At 32.4% G+C, this 16227-nt stretch overlaps 2 protein-coding genes across 2 annotated transcripts; one reads left to right on the forward strand and one right to left on the reverse strand.

Annotated features, from left to right (window-relative positions):
* The first annotated feature begins 3597 nt into the window (after positions 1 to 3597).
* Positions 3598 to 5097, forward strand: LOC139868827 (putative F-box protein At1g32420). The gene is made up of 2 exons (XM_071857171.1): positions 3598 to 3857; positions 3948 to 5097. Exons 1-2 carry the CDS (start codon positions 3682 to 3684, stop codon positions 4861 to 4863), a joined length of 1092 nt encoding a protein of 363 aa, XP_071713272.1. The 5' UTR covers positions 3598 to 3681; the 3' UTR covers positions 4864 to 5097.
* Positions 5098 to 7500: 2403 nt separating this feature from the next.
* On the reverse strand, positions 7501 to 13226 carry LOC139886540 (receptor protein-tyrosine kinase CEPR2). The gene is made up of 3 exons (XM_071870378.1): positions 12961 to 13226; positions 8058 to 10754; positions 7501 to 7968 (listed from the first exon to the last, which is right to left on the reverse strand). The coding sequence occupies exons 2-3, from the start codon at positions 10633 to 10635 to the stop codon at positions 7583 to 7585; spliced, it is 2964 nt and encodes a 987-aa protein (XP_071726479.1). The 5' UTR covers positions 10636 to 10754; positions 12961 to 13226; the 3' UTR covers positions 7501 to 7582.
* Positions 13227 to 16227: the final 3001 nt, after the last annotated feature.

Consider the following 16227-nt stretch of genomic DNA (forward strand, 5'->3'; position numbering starts at 1 on the left):
ATTAACACATATACTCGTAATCGAATAAGTTTATATATGTTATTTCAATTGTTATATATTTCTGTAGTTATATATATATATGTTTGATTGGTATTATATTAAATATTTATATAAAAATGTTAATATGTTTGATATATAATTATATGAAATATAATTGTGGTATATGAAATAAGTGTATTTAATGTACAAAATATTTATTTATAAAAATAATAGTTTTGATAATAATGATTTACTAATAATTATAATAATAATGGTAATAATAGTAATTTTAATACAAATGATAGTTTTACTAATAATTATAAAGTAAAGATGATAGTTTTAATAATAGCAAAAAACGATAATTTTTGTAAAAATGATAATAACGATAGTAATAATAATAATTTCAATAAAGATGGTAATTTTTGATAAAAATGATAAGATAAAATGATACTTTTAATTATAACCATGTTTTTAATATTAATGTTAATAATAACTTTAATATTAGTAATAATAATATCAATAATTAATAATTAATAATAATAATAATAATAATATTAGTAAAAATGATAATACTTAGTAATGATAATACTAATACTTAATAATAATAATAATAATAATAATAATAATAATAATAATAATAATAATAATAATAATAATAATAATAATAATAAATGAGAACTACCTTAAAGCTTCCCTAAAAAATATATGCCAAGAAAGGGACTCGAACCCGTGACCTCCCGTTCACCCGCTAACACCTTAGACCAATGCTCTGCTTGCTACTTATCTGATTTATATCAAACCCTTATCTATTTTAGCCCATTTTCTTTTCTGTTTCTATTTTCCTTTCTTCTTCAACAATCGATCAGGACCATCAACATATCACGTTTTAAGGTCGAATTAAAATGTGCAAATTAAATGGAAACAATCATAAACTAAAAAGGGTGTTCTTGATAATAAAAAAATGAAAAACGAAAAAAAATTAAAAGAAAACAGCCTCTGCTGTGTCGACGGTTTTTGAAAAAAAATATATAATGATTTTGATTTTGTGAACGTTTTAGACAATACTTATAAAATGAATTATGTTTCAAATGACTTATATAAACTTCTGAGATCGTTAATTATAACAGAAACATCACACAAATCTCCAATTCGATCTTAGAACAAAGTTTGACTTTTTTTAGAAATTATCTTTGACTTCAAAATTCGTATTCGATATAGAAAATTGGACGTTGAAACTTTCCAGGTAGTTTAAATAAGAGATTCCTAACATGACTGCGATTATAGATTTTGAAATTGAATTTGAATTCGAGTTCTTGATTAAAACATGTACGAACAGAGGTATACGAGTTTAAAAAAAATTATGTTTATTTAAACAGATAAAATCAGACACTTGTTGTTTATAATTGATATTGAAGATGGAGAAATTGAATGAATTTGCTTAACAACTGTACTGGTTGATTTATAATGGATTAAGAGTCGACAGAATTCAAATCAAGGAGGCTAGAAAAATATAAAAAAAGAAAAGCAGATCACGATGGAAATAAAAAATAAATAAAGCAGATATGATTTGATAATTAAAAGCAGATTTGTTTTATAATATATATAACTGATTAGTACAATATTTTTGACTTTTTATTTTTAATTGATATTATTATTAAATATATTAATAAATATATAATAATAATAATTATAAATATGATAATAATAATAATCATAATATTAGTGAAAATATTAATAATAATAATAATAATAATAATAATAATAATAATAATAATAATAATAATAATAATAACAAGTATAACAATAATAATAATAATAATAATATTAGTGATGATAATAATAATAATAATAATAATAATAATAATAATAATAATAATAATAATAATAATAATATAAATTATGTTAGTGATATTAATAATCATATTAATCATAATAATAATAAATGATAAATGATAATAATAATAATAATTTTGATAATAATAATATTAATATTAATAATAATGACAATACTGATAATGATAATTGCAAATAATAATTATTAATGATAACTATAATATTAATGATAATAATTTCTATGTTGCTATATAATAATATTGATTATAATAATAATAGATTGTAGTATTGATAAATATATTAATAATACTGATAATAATGATATTAATCATTGATATATTGTTTAAGAAGATATTAATAATAATAATATTAATATAACAAATTAATGCATAATTATTTATAAATAATTGTTTGTAAATCGTCGGAATTTGTTCGAAGTTAAATGAAATCATGAACACAGTTCAAAATTTTTGAGATTCAGTTTAACTGACTTTGATTATCGTGTCAGAATCACATTAGGATTAAGTTTAAATTTAGTCGAAAATTTTCGGGTTGTCATATATTCAGATGCCAGGAATTCTTACACTAGCCAGTTTGATTTGTTGAGGCAAAGATCAGAAGTAAAAGATAGATTGCATGCTATTATCACAGCTACAGTTTGACTTATTTGGAGGTTTCGTAACGATGTTTTGCACGCCAACAGGACATTGAATAAAAAGAACTTTTATTTGATTCTATTTGTATGACGTCGTTTTATTGGTTTTTGTAGTAGAAGTCATTGTAACTTACGGTGGGACGATTGACTAATAAAGTTGTTGTAATCCTGTTTTCTGCCTCCCTAACTGCTCGTTAGCGGGTGCGTTCTAATAAAATTGTTGTCATAAAAAAGTGGGTTGTTATTTTGATTCGATCATGTTAGTTATTATTGCCAATTGAATTTTAATCCTAATTTAGTACTAACTTTTTACTTTGAACGGTTTAAATAAAACGGTTGAACGTGTGTGTCGTACACCCGGTTCTCGAGTTTTTTTTTTTTTTTACAGAAAAAAAAAGTGGAGAGAAGAGAATCAAATTTTTCCGATTTGGAAGGAACTGCACGAAAGAAAATTAGACATAATTTTTCTTCCGCGTCTTTCCTTTTCCCTCCTTAAAAAACTTAGGAACGCCATTATTAAAAAATTTCTTTTCAGTTTTATTGTTTTTCTTCCAAGAGTTGTAATCATTTGCATCCATTAATTTGCTTAAAATTCAAGGGACCAGTGAGAGCGCGACATGTGACGCGAAAATCACATGTAATTGGAAAAAAAAATTAAAAAATTTTTTTTTTACGAAAAAAATATTTCGCAATTTTTTTTTTAAATTTTTTTTACAATCACATATGATTGCATGTCAATCACATGTAATTATGCATGTTAAATCCAATCATATGTGATTGTACAATTCAATCACATGTGATTGTACAGGTAAATCACATGTGATTGTAGAAAAAAATTTGAGAAAAAACATTTTTTGAAAAAAAAATTGCAGAAACTTTTTTTTTCCTAAAAAAAAGTTTTTTTTGAATTTTTTTTTTCAATTTCGTGCCACATGTCACGCTCTCATTGGTTCTTTTAATGCTCTCATTGGTTCTTTTAATCTCAACTTAATTTATGAATTCAAATGAATATTTTTCTTTCTTCCAAATAGAAAATATAGTGTGTATGTAAACATTAGAATTAGAAGTAGATTGTTGAGGGGTTTAAACGTAAATATTAAGATAATACTGCGTAAATCCGTTGCAGAGAAATTCGCTGCTACGAAAACACATCTCTCGTTTCAGCTTTATTATACTTCTAAATCGAAACCCTAATTTATCATCTCAAAATTAAGATGTCTGATCACATACCTTTTGAAATCCAAACTGAAATTATTAAATATCTTCCTGTGAAATCGTTGATTCAATTCAGATCGGTTTCAAAACCGTGGAAGTCTCTGATCGATAGCTCTGAATTCATCGTTAATTATCACGTCAACCACTCTCAGCTGCAGCATCATCTGCTTGTAAGGTACGTTGATGCACAAAAATTATATGAGTGGAATTTAGAAGATGAAAATTATCTATCAATTGCGGATGATGACAGTTTTCCCCAAAACAGGTTTTCCCTAATTGTTCCAACTTCTGTTAAACAACTTGGTAGGCTTCCGTTAATGTTAGGTACCTCTCAAGGTCTGCTTTCCTTTTACAATAATTCTGTACCGAGTTATGAGCACAAAACGATGACAATTGTCATTTGGAATCCTACAATTGTAAAATCAGTTAGTGTTGTTGTGCCTAATGTGTTTCAAATTTACCCCTTTGACACTGTTGTTGGCTTCGGGGTCTGTCCTCAAACCATGGACCCTATGCTTGTCAAGATTACTTACAGTTCTTCTTATGAATACAATACGGTAAGCATCCCTTTTCAAGTTGAGATTTTTACGTTGATCTCACGGGTTTGGAGGAGTTCATCTAATAATTTGCCTCGTAGATCACTTACAATGACACGGGACCAGGTAAGCATAGATAGGTTTATATACTGGCTTGCTTGTGATAGGATTCGTAAGACTGAGGGTGTTGGATATTATCTGACTAACTCGATTTTATCATTTGATATGATATCTGAAGAATTTGCAGACATTTATTTACCAGATAGTTTGGCACAACTTAGTGACTCTAATTTGTGTATAGGCAACTTAAGGACATCTCTTGTGGTGCTTGAAATCAATAGGGAGGTCGAGAAACGAGAATATTATGTATGGAGGATGGAAAATGGTGCCCCAAACTCATTTGTAAAGTTATTTGTTATTAAGGCACCAGATGCATCATTTATAAAAAAAATAAATGGAGTACTAGGATTTAGAAAAACCGGCAAACCTATAATTGACGTGTTGTATGATACCGATGAACGAAAAAATGGACTTTTTGTTTATGAACTTGAGTCGGAGCAAATCAATGATATTGGTGTTAATGGAGTTGGGTTTCCTTACTTAGCATATTCATATATGGAAACACTACTATTACTTAATCACTGAGATTGTGATTTATTTTTCAACATACTATTCACTTCTGGACATCAGTTGATGAACAGATGGATTGATGATGACAGAATTCTAAATGGTGGAGCTAAGAACACACTGTTGACTTTTAATCAGGTAAGCTTGACTTGGGATTGAAGTACAGTTATAGTGCATATTAATTGAACGTTGTGTACAAACATCTTAATGAATTTCAATAAAACTATATCATATACGTTTTCTAATTTTGGTTTGTTAATTGTTTACTTTCTTGTTATACTATTATTGCCACTGATGTATTATTCTATTTTATTCTATAAGAGTGCTCCCGACGTACCCGTCCTGGGGGCCGCCCAGGCCACCGCCCACCTCGGCGCCGATGGCAGCAGACCGCGCAGACCGCCCAGGGTCTCGCCCAGCCCATCGTCCCTCTCTTCGTGCATCTGTGAAATATTTGAGGACGGTCGCCCAACATTTTTTTTAATTTATTATTTATTTTATAGTTGTGGGTATCTTCATCGGTTTTGTGTGCAGATATAGAAAATGAAGAAGATGAAGATATAGTACTATTATTAATTTTTATTAAATTGTGGGTCCCACAAAGTATGTGGTTAAAATGAGTTACAGGTACTTTTTATTTTATTTTATCTTTTTTGAGTAATATTTAATATTTATAATCAATTTACTTTTTAAGTTTTTAATTAAATGTAATTTAATATTTAATAATTCTTTTAATATTATTAATAATAAAAGTATTTTTAATTTAGTTAAAGTAATTAAATGTGAGTCCCAATTATTGTGTGGAAGTCGTGTTATGGTTGGGAGTGTTTAGTCCTGAGTTTAGTCCTGAGAAGGAAGTGCTGATGTGGCGCAGTGTTTAGTCCTGAGTTTAGTCCTGAGAAGGAAGTGCTGATGTGGCGCTGATGTGGCACATGAGGACTAACATGGAGAAGTGTCTCCATTGGGAGCACTCTAATTATTTGCAATTTCAAAGTGAACTCTATGAGGGTGAAGTGGGTTCTGTAACGGTCTGAGTTGCACTTCCTTTCGTCTACGTGCCAGATGATTCTTTGATCGTTTTTCTTTTTTAAAAGATTTTTGATGTTGAGGAACATCAGGTATTTATGAATCCTTTTTATTGTTAAAGTGTGAGATCAATGTATTGATAGTATATTGTAAAAAATTGCTAATATTTTTGAGAACACTATGCGTAAACATATTTATCTTTATATACATGATTTAAGTGCGACATATTAAAACAAAGTGGACAAAAAAAAGTATCATTTTTCGGAAAATGCATTACACAACGGCTGTAATAGCAAGTTGTTACTATAGTTACAGTCCATAGAAGCAGAACAGTCAAAAAAAGGCATTACACAACACCGTAGTTTGTTTATATGTCTAATATAAGGGAGTTTCTTGTTGTCCACTTGTCCTAGAAACTAATATAATGGCTGTGAGACGAGTAGTAGTCTATCTTAACCAAAACTGTTAGCTGAAAAAGGTATTGTAACATTATATTACCATAGAATGAAGCTGAAAAGTTTCTTAGAATTAAAGAGTTCTGAAGTTGTGCGGTATTTGAATCATTCGACACTTGTGAGCTGATAACATTGACGGTATTACCCGTTTAGACCACTCTCAACCATTACATCCTTCCTCACAGCCACAACCGCCGCCACCATCTTCATCAACCTACCGCTACCTACTACTACCGACTACCTACTACTACCGACACTTGTTGGATTATTTTGTAGTATTATTAATTAATTTATTTTCATCAAGTAAAAGGACAGAAAACATGGGGACAGAAGCATTGTTTGGTAGTTACAATAATTTAGGACATATAAAGTCACTTATTCGGGTAGGGTCAGGTATAATTTAACGGAAATGGGAATGAAATGTAAACAGTATGATTAGAATATAATATGATATTCCATGGGTACCAATTTAAAGTTTATACTCATCAACTACAAACCTTTTATATATTAATCAGTTGGTTTTTTTGGCACACTTCATACCTTGACCCAAATCGTTTTCTGTTTTTCAACCTTAAAATACTTCTCAACTTTATCCTTTATGAATTATGATATTCCATTGGTTTAGTGGTTTTGCATGACACCTTTATACCATACAAGAAAAAACATTGTAATTTGTTTGTTATAGACATAATCTTTCTAAAACGACAAACACATACCGCTAAACCAACCTTTGGGTAAAGACATAATCTTTTAAATTATACATTTATTTATTTACTATTAGTAATACTGACATTTGATATTAGAAAATGAATACAATGCGGTAAAGTGTGTCTCAACGGCCATTATGAGTCTTGAAACCGCAAATCTATCGATTATATACGAAAGTTTGAAATAATTCAAACCATTAAACCAATTATGAAAAGTGAACCGACTTGACCGATTAACACATTTCTACCAAACCATAAGTCCTGTTTCATTCCATAAAAGTACGAATAATACATCTAATAATATATATGCTAATTACAACTAGCGGACAATTACTACTGAGCAACGTACGTACAATACCATCGTCAATCTTACGATTGCCTTTAATATAGTTTTACAATCTCGATGAGAGCTAAGCTAAGAATGATATAGGAAATACTCCGTATTTAACAAACGATACATATATGACCTTTGAGCTTAAGTTTAAAATAATATTGGGTGCATCAATAAGCCTAAATTAATTAGAAATATTGATATTGATTGATCGATCACTAGAACAAAACCTTTGCCAACTTGTCATGATCGTCTATGGACTGCATACCATTCCAAGGTTCAGCATCAGTGAGCATCTTGACAACTTCTCTCATACTCGGCCTTAGATTCGGGAGCTTCGTTATACAAAGCAATCCAATCTTCAACACCCGTTTTATGTCATCCTCTAAATCATGATCATGATCATCATCGGAGATTAGTTTAGGATCAACAAGTTTAAGAATATCTTTGCAGTCGTTAAGGCTTGACAAAACCCAATACACGATGTCCTTCCCTTCGCCATATTCATCCTTTATCGCTCTTTTCCCTGTCACAAGTTCCAGTAACACAACCCCAAAGCTATAAACATCACTTTTTTCTGTCACTTTGAGCGTGTACGCCAACTCTACAAATTAAAAGAGCACAATTGATCGATTAATTTATAAACGAGTTTTAACTAAAATAGTTGGTATTTCAAACAACTAAAAATCTCACCAGGGGCAATATAACCATGAGTGCCAACAAAACAATTGGATTCTAAGCCTTGGCCAACGATCTTAGCCACCCCAAAATCAGCAATCTTGGGCTCGTAATCTTTATCGAGCAAAATATTACTTGTCTTGATATCTCGATGTATAATAGCCGGGGTACAATCATGGTGCAAGTAAGCAATCCCTTTCGCAGCCCCTAACGCAATCTTGTACCTTCGAACCCAATCCAACTCTGGCTGCCCGTTCTTCACAACTCTACCTAATGCTTCATACACATTCCCATTGACCATGTGCTCGAATACCAAAAAACTCGAACCACCTTTCCTCAAACAAGCGTATAGTTTCAATACATTTCGATGTCGAATTTTCCCAAGGATCCCTATTTCTGTTGTCAGAACTTGAACCATACTTCCCTTCCATATCTGCTTTACAGCAACTGTTAACCCTGACTTTTTCGAGTCAACACGATACACCTTTCCCGTACCTCCAACACCAATCAAATTTTCTTCATCCAAATCACATAGTTCATCGGCATCAAATTCGATTTGATGGAAATTTTCAAGTTTCCATTTTGGATTTATCATCCCTTTCCCGTCATCATTAGATCCCTCATTTTTCGCGTTGGTACGCGTTTTGAAGTTTCTAAAACTCACGTACACCAATCCGCCCAAAAATACCATCAAACTGAAAAGTATCATAAAAAACATAACTAGTTTGCTTTTGTTAATTTCGTGACCATGATGTTTATTCTCACAAATATTAAATTCCAAATTCACCTTTCTCCCCGAATTCTCATTGACGCAGAGCTTTTCGTTTCCAATGAAAGCATTGTCACCTCCCATATTTAAAATATCTTGTGGAATCCTTCCCGACAAATAATTAAATGAAAGATCAATCGAGCTTAACCTTAAACGTCTAAGATTATCCGGGATTACACCCGTTAAAAGATTTTGTGACAAGTTAAGAGCATTTAGCCACGAAATATCCCCCAAAGTGTCGGGAATTTTCCCGGAAAGATGATTACGAGCAAGATTTAAGTCGACTAGCTTGTCGCATTTACCCAATCCAGGGGGAATCGAACCAGAAAGCAAGTTATTTTCTATATGCAAGAATGATAATTGCTCTACATTCTGAATTTCCAAAGGGATTTTTCCCGAGAACTTGTTATTGGATAAGTCAAGCTTCTCTAGACGAGTTAACTGCCCGATTTCAGGTGGAATTTCACTGGAAAAATTATTGTTAAAAAGTAACAATTGTGTCATGCTTGTTGAAATTCCAATTGAAGGAGATATCTTTCCACGGAAATTGTTATCGCTTAAATCCATGAAATCTACGGAAGGCAAAGCCCACAACCCATCTGGGATACTTCCAGATAACTGATTCTTACTAATTCTCAGTCTCAATAAAGACTTGCATTTGGCGTAGTTTTCAGGAAATTCACCGTAGAAATTGTTTTCAAGAGTCAACAGCTTCTTCAATATGCCACCGCCACATAAAAACTTTGGGAACTCGCCGGAGAAATTATTCTCCGATATGTCAATTTCAACGAGAGGTGCAAACATTGCAAAGTTTTCCGGGAATTGTCCAGAGAAATTATTCCTATAAATAGAGAACCCCTTAAGATTTTGCAAGTCTCCAAATCCCGGTGGGAGTTGGCCAGAGAAATGATTCATATAGCATTCAAAAACTGTCAAATTCTTCATATTCCCTATTTCGGCGGGAAGTTGGCCGTGCATCTGGTTGTCGGATATATCAAATTCTCGCAAAAGGTTTAGGTCGGAAAGCTCGGGTGGGATAACTCCGGTTAATTGGTTTCCAAAAAGCTCAATCTTCCATAGGTTCTTGAGTTTGCTAATTCCAATAGGGAAGTCCCCGGAAATGTTGTTTGCAGCAAGATCTAGAGACTGTAATTGGGCGAGATCAAACATTGAGTCTGGAATTGTTCCCGTCAATTGACTACTTCGGAGATAAATCCATTTTAGATTTTTTAAATTCCCAATATTTTTTGGTATAAGACTTGGTTGAAAATTATTATCACCCAAACCAAGTGATGATAAACTCGTCAAAGTTCCAATCCACGCCGGGAACTCTCCGGAGAAAGAGTTATCAGAGACATCCAAAATCTCGAGTTTGGTGAGTTTTGAAAGGTCGGGTACATGACCCGTAATATTATTCGACGACACATTCAAAACCCTGAGATCACTGCAGTTGACGATTGATTCTGGCAGTTGGCCGTGTATGTAATTGGAAGGGATCACTAAAGATTTCAGGCTTTGAAGTGTCCCAATTGCCGGTGAGATCTTTCCGGTTAGGTACTTGTAGTTGAGTGAGATTTCCACGACCCGGCCCGTTTGGTTGTCACAAGAAACACCGTAGAAGAGGCATGGAGAATCATTGTCTTCCGCTGTCCATGAGTCTAAGTAATTAAAAGGATCTTTTAGATGTTTTTTGATTTCGAGCATCGCACCGACTTCATCAGTGGAACCAAATGTTGGCCGGATAATAATAGTAGTAAATAAGAATACAGTTATGATAATTTGGCGGGAAACAAGGTAGGAGGAGGAGGAAGGTAGTTTTAGCATCTTAAAAAGAAATTGAGAAATCTAATATGATCTGATAATCATTTCATCTAAAGATGGTCACATGGGTGCATAGTAGCAGCTGGCCTAGCTCCATTATTGATCATTCAGGTTCATGTTTTCTGCAAACAAACAATCATGGCTATCAATTACTTTCACTTTCACTTCTTATAATAATAATAGATATAGATATAGATATAGATATAATAATAATAATAATAATAATAATAATAATAATAATAATAATAATAATAATAATAATAATAATAATAATAATAATAATAATAATAATAATAATAATAATAATAATAATAATAATAATGAGTTATATATTATTAAGAATTAAGAATAATACAAATACCAAGTTAATTAAATATTAAATACAAAAATTTAAGAATAATACCACCATTTAAATTATACTCCGTATACAACTGCAAGTATACAACATTTAACTGCAAGTATACAACATTTTTTTTTCTTTCTGCTTTTCATTGATTTATTAATTATTGATTTTCATTCAATAGTTTTTTTTTTTTTTTTTTTTCCAATCAATAGTGTCGTCTATAGCGCAATTATCAAGTAATAAACCACGAATTCTTTTGTTTAACTGTGAGAAATATTTTCATCAGGTATTTTAAAATACTTTGAAAGTTGGTTGTAGTAAATGAATATCATATATTCTTCCTAGATATTCTTCGTGAATTATATATACAAAAATATACCACCCTCGTCTCATTTTTATTTTTTCCAGACAAAAATCACACAGTTTAGTAAAAAATAACTTTTACATGTATTTTCTGTTAACTTTTCAGTTTTACTTACTTTTTCTACATATTTTTATTTTACGTACATAAAGCAAGACATAAACTACACCTTATTATTTTTATCTATTTATGTAAGTGGTGTTGGTGGTGGAGTCATTCTCCTCATCCATTTATAAGAAAATGAAAGATATGTTCAAGCTCGGTCTTGAGCTCTTTTAGGCTCGACTCGAATCAAGCTTTTAACGAGTCGAACTCGAGCAGCTCGCGAGTAGCTTGACTCATTTACAACTCTATTTAATTCCATTTGAAAACTTATACTCACTTCGTCCCATATTTATTGTTCTTCGACAAAAAATCACACAGTTTAAAAAAATATGACTGATACATGTACTTTTTGTTTACTTTCAATTTTACCCCTTACTTTTATCCACCTTTTTATTTTATCTGCATAGAGCAAAGCAAAAAAGAACTCTACGTTATTATTTTATCTATTTATATAAGTAGATAATTAATTTGAGACAATCTAAAAAGGACTAGTAAACAATAAATATGAGACGGAAATATGAGACGATGAAGTACTTGGTAATTAGTGGGATGTACATGAGACAAGGGAGATGGTGACGTTGAGAAATAGGCGTGTTGGCTCTTAACTCTTAACTAAGTGGTGGTGGTGGTGGAGTGCATACTCATCCATTTATCAGAAAATGAAAGATATCTACTTGTAATTTTGTGCGTATCTCATTGTTTGTTACTTCACTTTATATCCTTACATGATAAAAATACTACCAGCCTTTTGCAATATTGTCCTTTTTCAACATATTATATACGGAGTATATATTTTTTGTTTAATTTGCACTTGGATTGGAATTGTAATATTATAGTTACCTGTGACTATCCTAGACAAATGTATTTGGATTGTATTTTGTGTCCACATTTTTTTATGTATATTTTTTATTTCATGACGTTGAAACAAGAAGTCAAGAAAAACTTTGATACTTAATTCTTTTCTTTTATTTTTTTTATTTTTTTTGAAAAGCAATAGATAATTTTATTTAAAAACTTATATCATATTATTGTTTCCTAGAGGATAAGGTTTCTGTGTGTTCTTAAATATAACACATGGGAGAAGTTTCGAAAGAGAAATACGACACAATAGATAACTAAAGTAAATAATTCAGATCATATTTTGTACACTTGGAGAACTAAAAAGTGTAATACAAAATTTTTATAAAAATTTTATGTAAAGACAAACAAAATAACTATTCAGATTATTGGATTCATATAAATTGCAAAATAATATAGTTTGATTAGTAATGGAAAACATGTTTGATTAGTAATGAAAACTTTGACTCAACGGAGTACATAGTCAATTGAATTTTGTTCTGACCAAATAATTTGGGTTTAGTAAATGTATTCAAGGAGCTAGCTTACATACATACATGGTAATGAATTGAAAGGCACAAACAGTACACACTTCTATAGTATGAATAAAACTGGATTCAAAATACTTGTAATATTATATTAGTAACGGTAACAATATACTAATATGGGAAGAAATCTTCACCTGTAAGGAGCTTTTGCTGACTGATTGATCCAGACGTGTGTTGGAGACTAATATTATTTAGTGAAGTTATATTATACTATGGCTGTATAGCTTCCCATAATCTTCTATCTCTTATCTAAAAAGGATGGATGAATGAAGACAAAAAATCCATGATTTTGTTGAATTCGATGGATTTCTATTGGGATGGAAGATACAGAGCGCCTTTTTATTAAATCTTGAAATACAGTGATATGAGCTCGGAGGAGAGAGAAACATAAACTTGTCAATCCTTTTTTATTTATTATTTTTTTTTTTTTTTGAAAAAAAAGGATTATATTAAAATTTTCATAAATAGTGAAAATAAAGATTACATGAGGAAGGCTTACTAGCCCAAACAAAAAGGTTATATGGACAAACCCATACTAACCCATTTATGAAAAGTACCAAGATGCCAACCCATTACACAATTGACAAAACTTCTAAGCAAACTAAAATCACAACACTGATAGAGTCGAAAAGCAGCACACTGGATTCGACTAGAAGGCCGGCACCCAACAGAAACTCACCTTAATAAACTCCATGGTTGTGAGTTCCAAACATATAGATGAAGACTATCCACTTTACCCGCATTAAGCAACCATTAGAACACTTTGATCTTAACATGTTCCACAACGCTCTTCCAACTTTGATAAGAACCATTGAAAAGAAAATCGTTTCTAGCGAGCCAAATTAACCAAAAAGTAACCGGATAAATCAACCTCCAAGCTTCTTTTGCCTTAATACTTAAACCATGAAAGCACTCAAGAGAAAACTCAATAACGGACGAAGGCATAACCCAAACAAACTTCCACCATGAGAATAAAGCCGACCACACATGATATGGTCGAAACGAACGGTTTTATTTATGCGGTGTCGTTAGGCCGTAAGGCGTCAGAATCAACCACTAACATGATGGTAATGGTTTTAAATTTATATTTAGTGGGGCCTAAATCTTACTACTCCTTATTATGAGTAAGAGAAATATGACCTAGAGTCATATTTTTAAGATATCAGTAGAATCGAACCTATATTTAAAGCTTAAGATAATTCTAAGGTGAGGAGTAGTGGTTTGTTACCTAATTTTTGGGTTTTTTAGTTTATAAGATAAAGTAAAGTAAATGCGATAAAATTTGTAATTCAGATAAAGTTAAAACAAGCGCAAGCTATGATTTCGCCAGTTACTTTGCCGAGATTATGGAATGCTGGCTCATGAATAGGCAGTGACATTGTATTCATTACACTAGTCCTAAACGCCTGTCATAAGACATGTTACTGGGTAATGCGATAGGCTTGAAGATTCCGAATAGACAGCAACGTCCCTTACCCCCGACGCTCGTGCAGTCTGACTACAGGCATACACGTTCAGACGGTCATCCAATTGAGCGACTCGGTTGGGTGACGTATTAACATTCCACAAAGGTCTAAACTTTCTTAATCATAATGAAATACAGGATTTACCATATCCGAGAGACGTGATGTGTTTTGATGCTTTCGTTAATGATTGGGTTTAAAAGATAGTTAGGCCCTTAAAAAGAGTTCAACCATAAAGAACACCATGACCAAGTCAAGTTTGACTTTCATGAACACGTTCGGTTATCCTAACGGTCCAATCCTTTATGTGTTCAAACAAACAGTTCCTTAATTAACCAAGAATCCCTCAAGCGGGGTGCAATGCTTGAGACCGCATTATGGTGAAGTGTACTAATCAGCACTGACCGGGTTCCATGACCCTACTTAGCAGAGGTACAACTTACAACAACCGTTGTGCTTCAGCGTGTACGTACGAAGTTTATATGCTTGGTGACTACACTAGCATGGTCTAGGACCGACAATGTATAGGGGTCTAGTTAGATGTTTCACTACGAAATAGTCCTAAGTTGAAATCCAAGGCTCGGTGGACTTACTACAACCGGTGTGCCTCAGTCAAACTTACCTTGTATCCGATAGACTTCTCTTACCAAGAGGTGACACAGATAGTGTACTCTGAATCGGGATACACGACTTCCCAATAACAGAGCCAATAACTACGTTCTATTAGTAGGAAAAGCGATTGAGTTTAAAGCATAATCGGAAAGCATCTCGACACATACACAAGCCATAATATTATTTCGACATTATAACTGACTACATCATAACATACACTAAAGATAACTACTCGCTAATCATGGCAACAATATCACAAGGCATAATAATGGAAAACATTATATAGAGACAAAGGATAGAAGTACCAGTAGATTAAACGAGTTCCGAATACAAAAGTGACAACTTCAAACTCCAGACCGCTCCTAATACAATCTTTGGTGTTCTTCTCAGGGTACTAGGTTTCTCGCACGGAGTTGAAGACCTTGAAAGTATGACTAATATTGTAGAAAGAGGGAGAAAGAAGTAAATTGAAGTGTGTGTTGAAATGGATGACAAAGACCCTTTAAATAAGCTTGAATTTTGCCTGCAAACGGCTGGCAGGCCGTTTGGCAAGCCGTTTGGCGGCCCCATTTGATTAGTCAGCCCGTTTACCATGGTCGTTTACCTTGGGCGTGTGACACGCCGTTTGACATACTGGCAGGCTGTTTGGTATCCCGTTTGGCAATCCGTTTGGCTTGCTGATTTGCTAGATCGTAACTTGATTTCTTGTCTTTCACCGTTTTCACTCCAGAATCTTCGTTTTAGCTCCGATTCTCTTGATTCTTTTTGCACCGTCTTCATAATCACTTGTTCTTCAATTTTAACTGATGATGCGGGTATTTTGGCAATAAAGTTTGGAACTTTATTGTCTTTGGGCCTTAATACCGAGGTGAAAACGTGACTTTTTAGCCAATATCAAATATCCCACACTTAGACTTTGCTTGTCCTCAAGCTAACTTCTCATTTTAACTTTAGGAAATCTTTTCGGAGTTTCTTTTCTAATAGCCTAAGCGGTTTGATTTTTATTATAAGAGCGGAAGATAAGGTGAGTCATCTATGTTAGGGTTGAAACTATCTCTGCAAGCATGCGAGAGGTTACATGACTTAGGCTAGCTTTCACGGGTCACTCAAGTCACTCCAGTGTTTAGGGTTCCCTATAGATCTAAGAAATGAATTCACTCATAGCCAGTCATGTTGCACCCATCGTCATAGGCTTGATAAAGACTCAAATCCTTGCTACTAATGTGAGAACGGTATTAACCATAGCTTCTAGGTCATTTGTCAATGATGGAAAGGAATTTTGGAGTGGTGGTGAAGTTGTTTTAAGGGGGTGAGAAAAAGGTAATA

The sequence above is a fragment of the Rutidosis leptorrhynchoides genome, chromosome 1 (genome assembly GCF_046630445.1).
Source record: "Rutidosis leptorrhynchoides isolate AG116_Rl617_1_P2 chromosome 1, CSIRO_AGI_Rlap_v1, whole genome shotgun sequence".
Classification (NCBI taxonomy): Eukaryota; Viridiplantae; Streptophyta; class Magnoliopsida; order Asterales; family Asteraceae; genus Rutidosis; species Rutidosis leptorrhynchoides.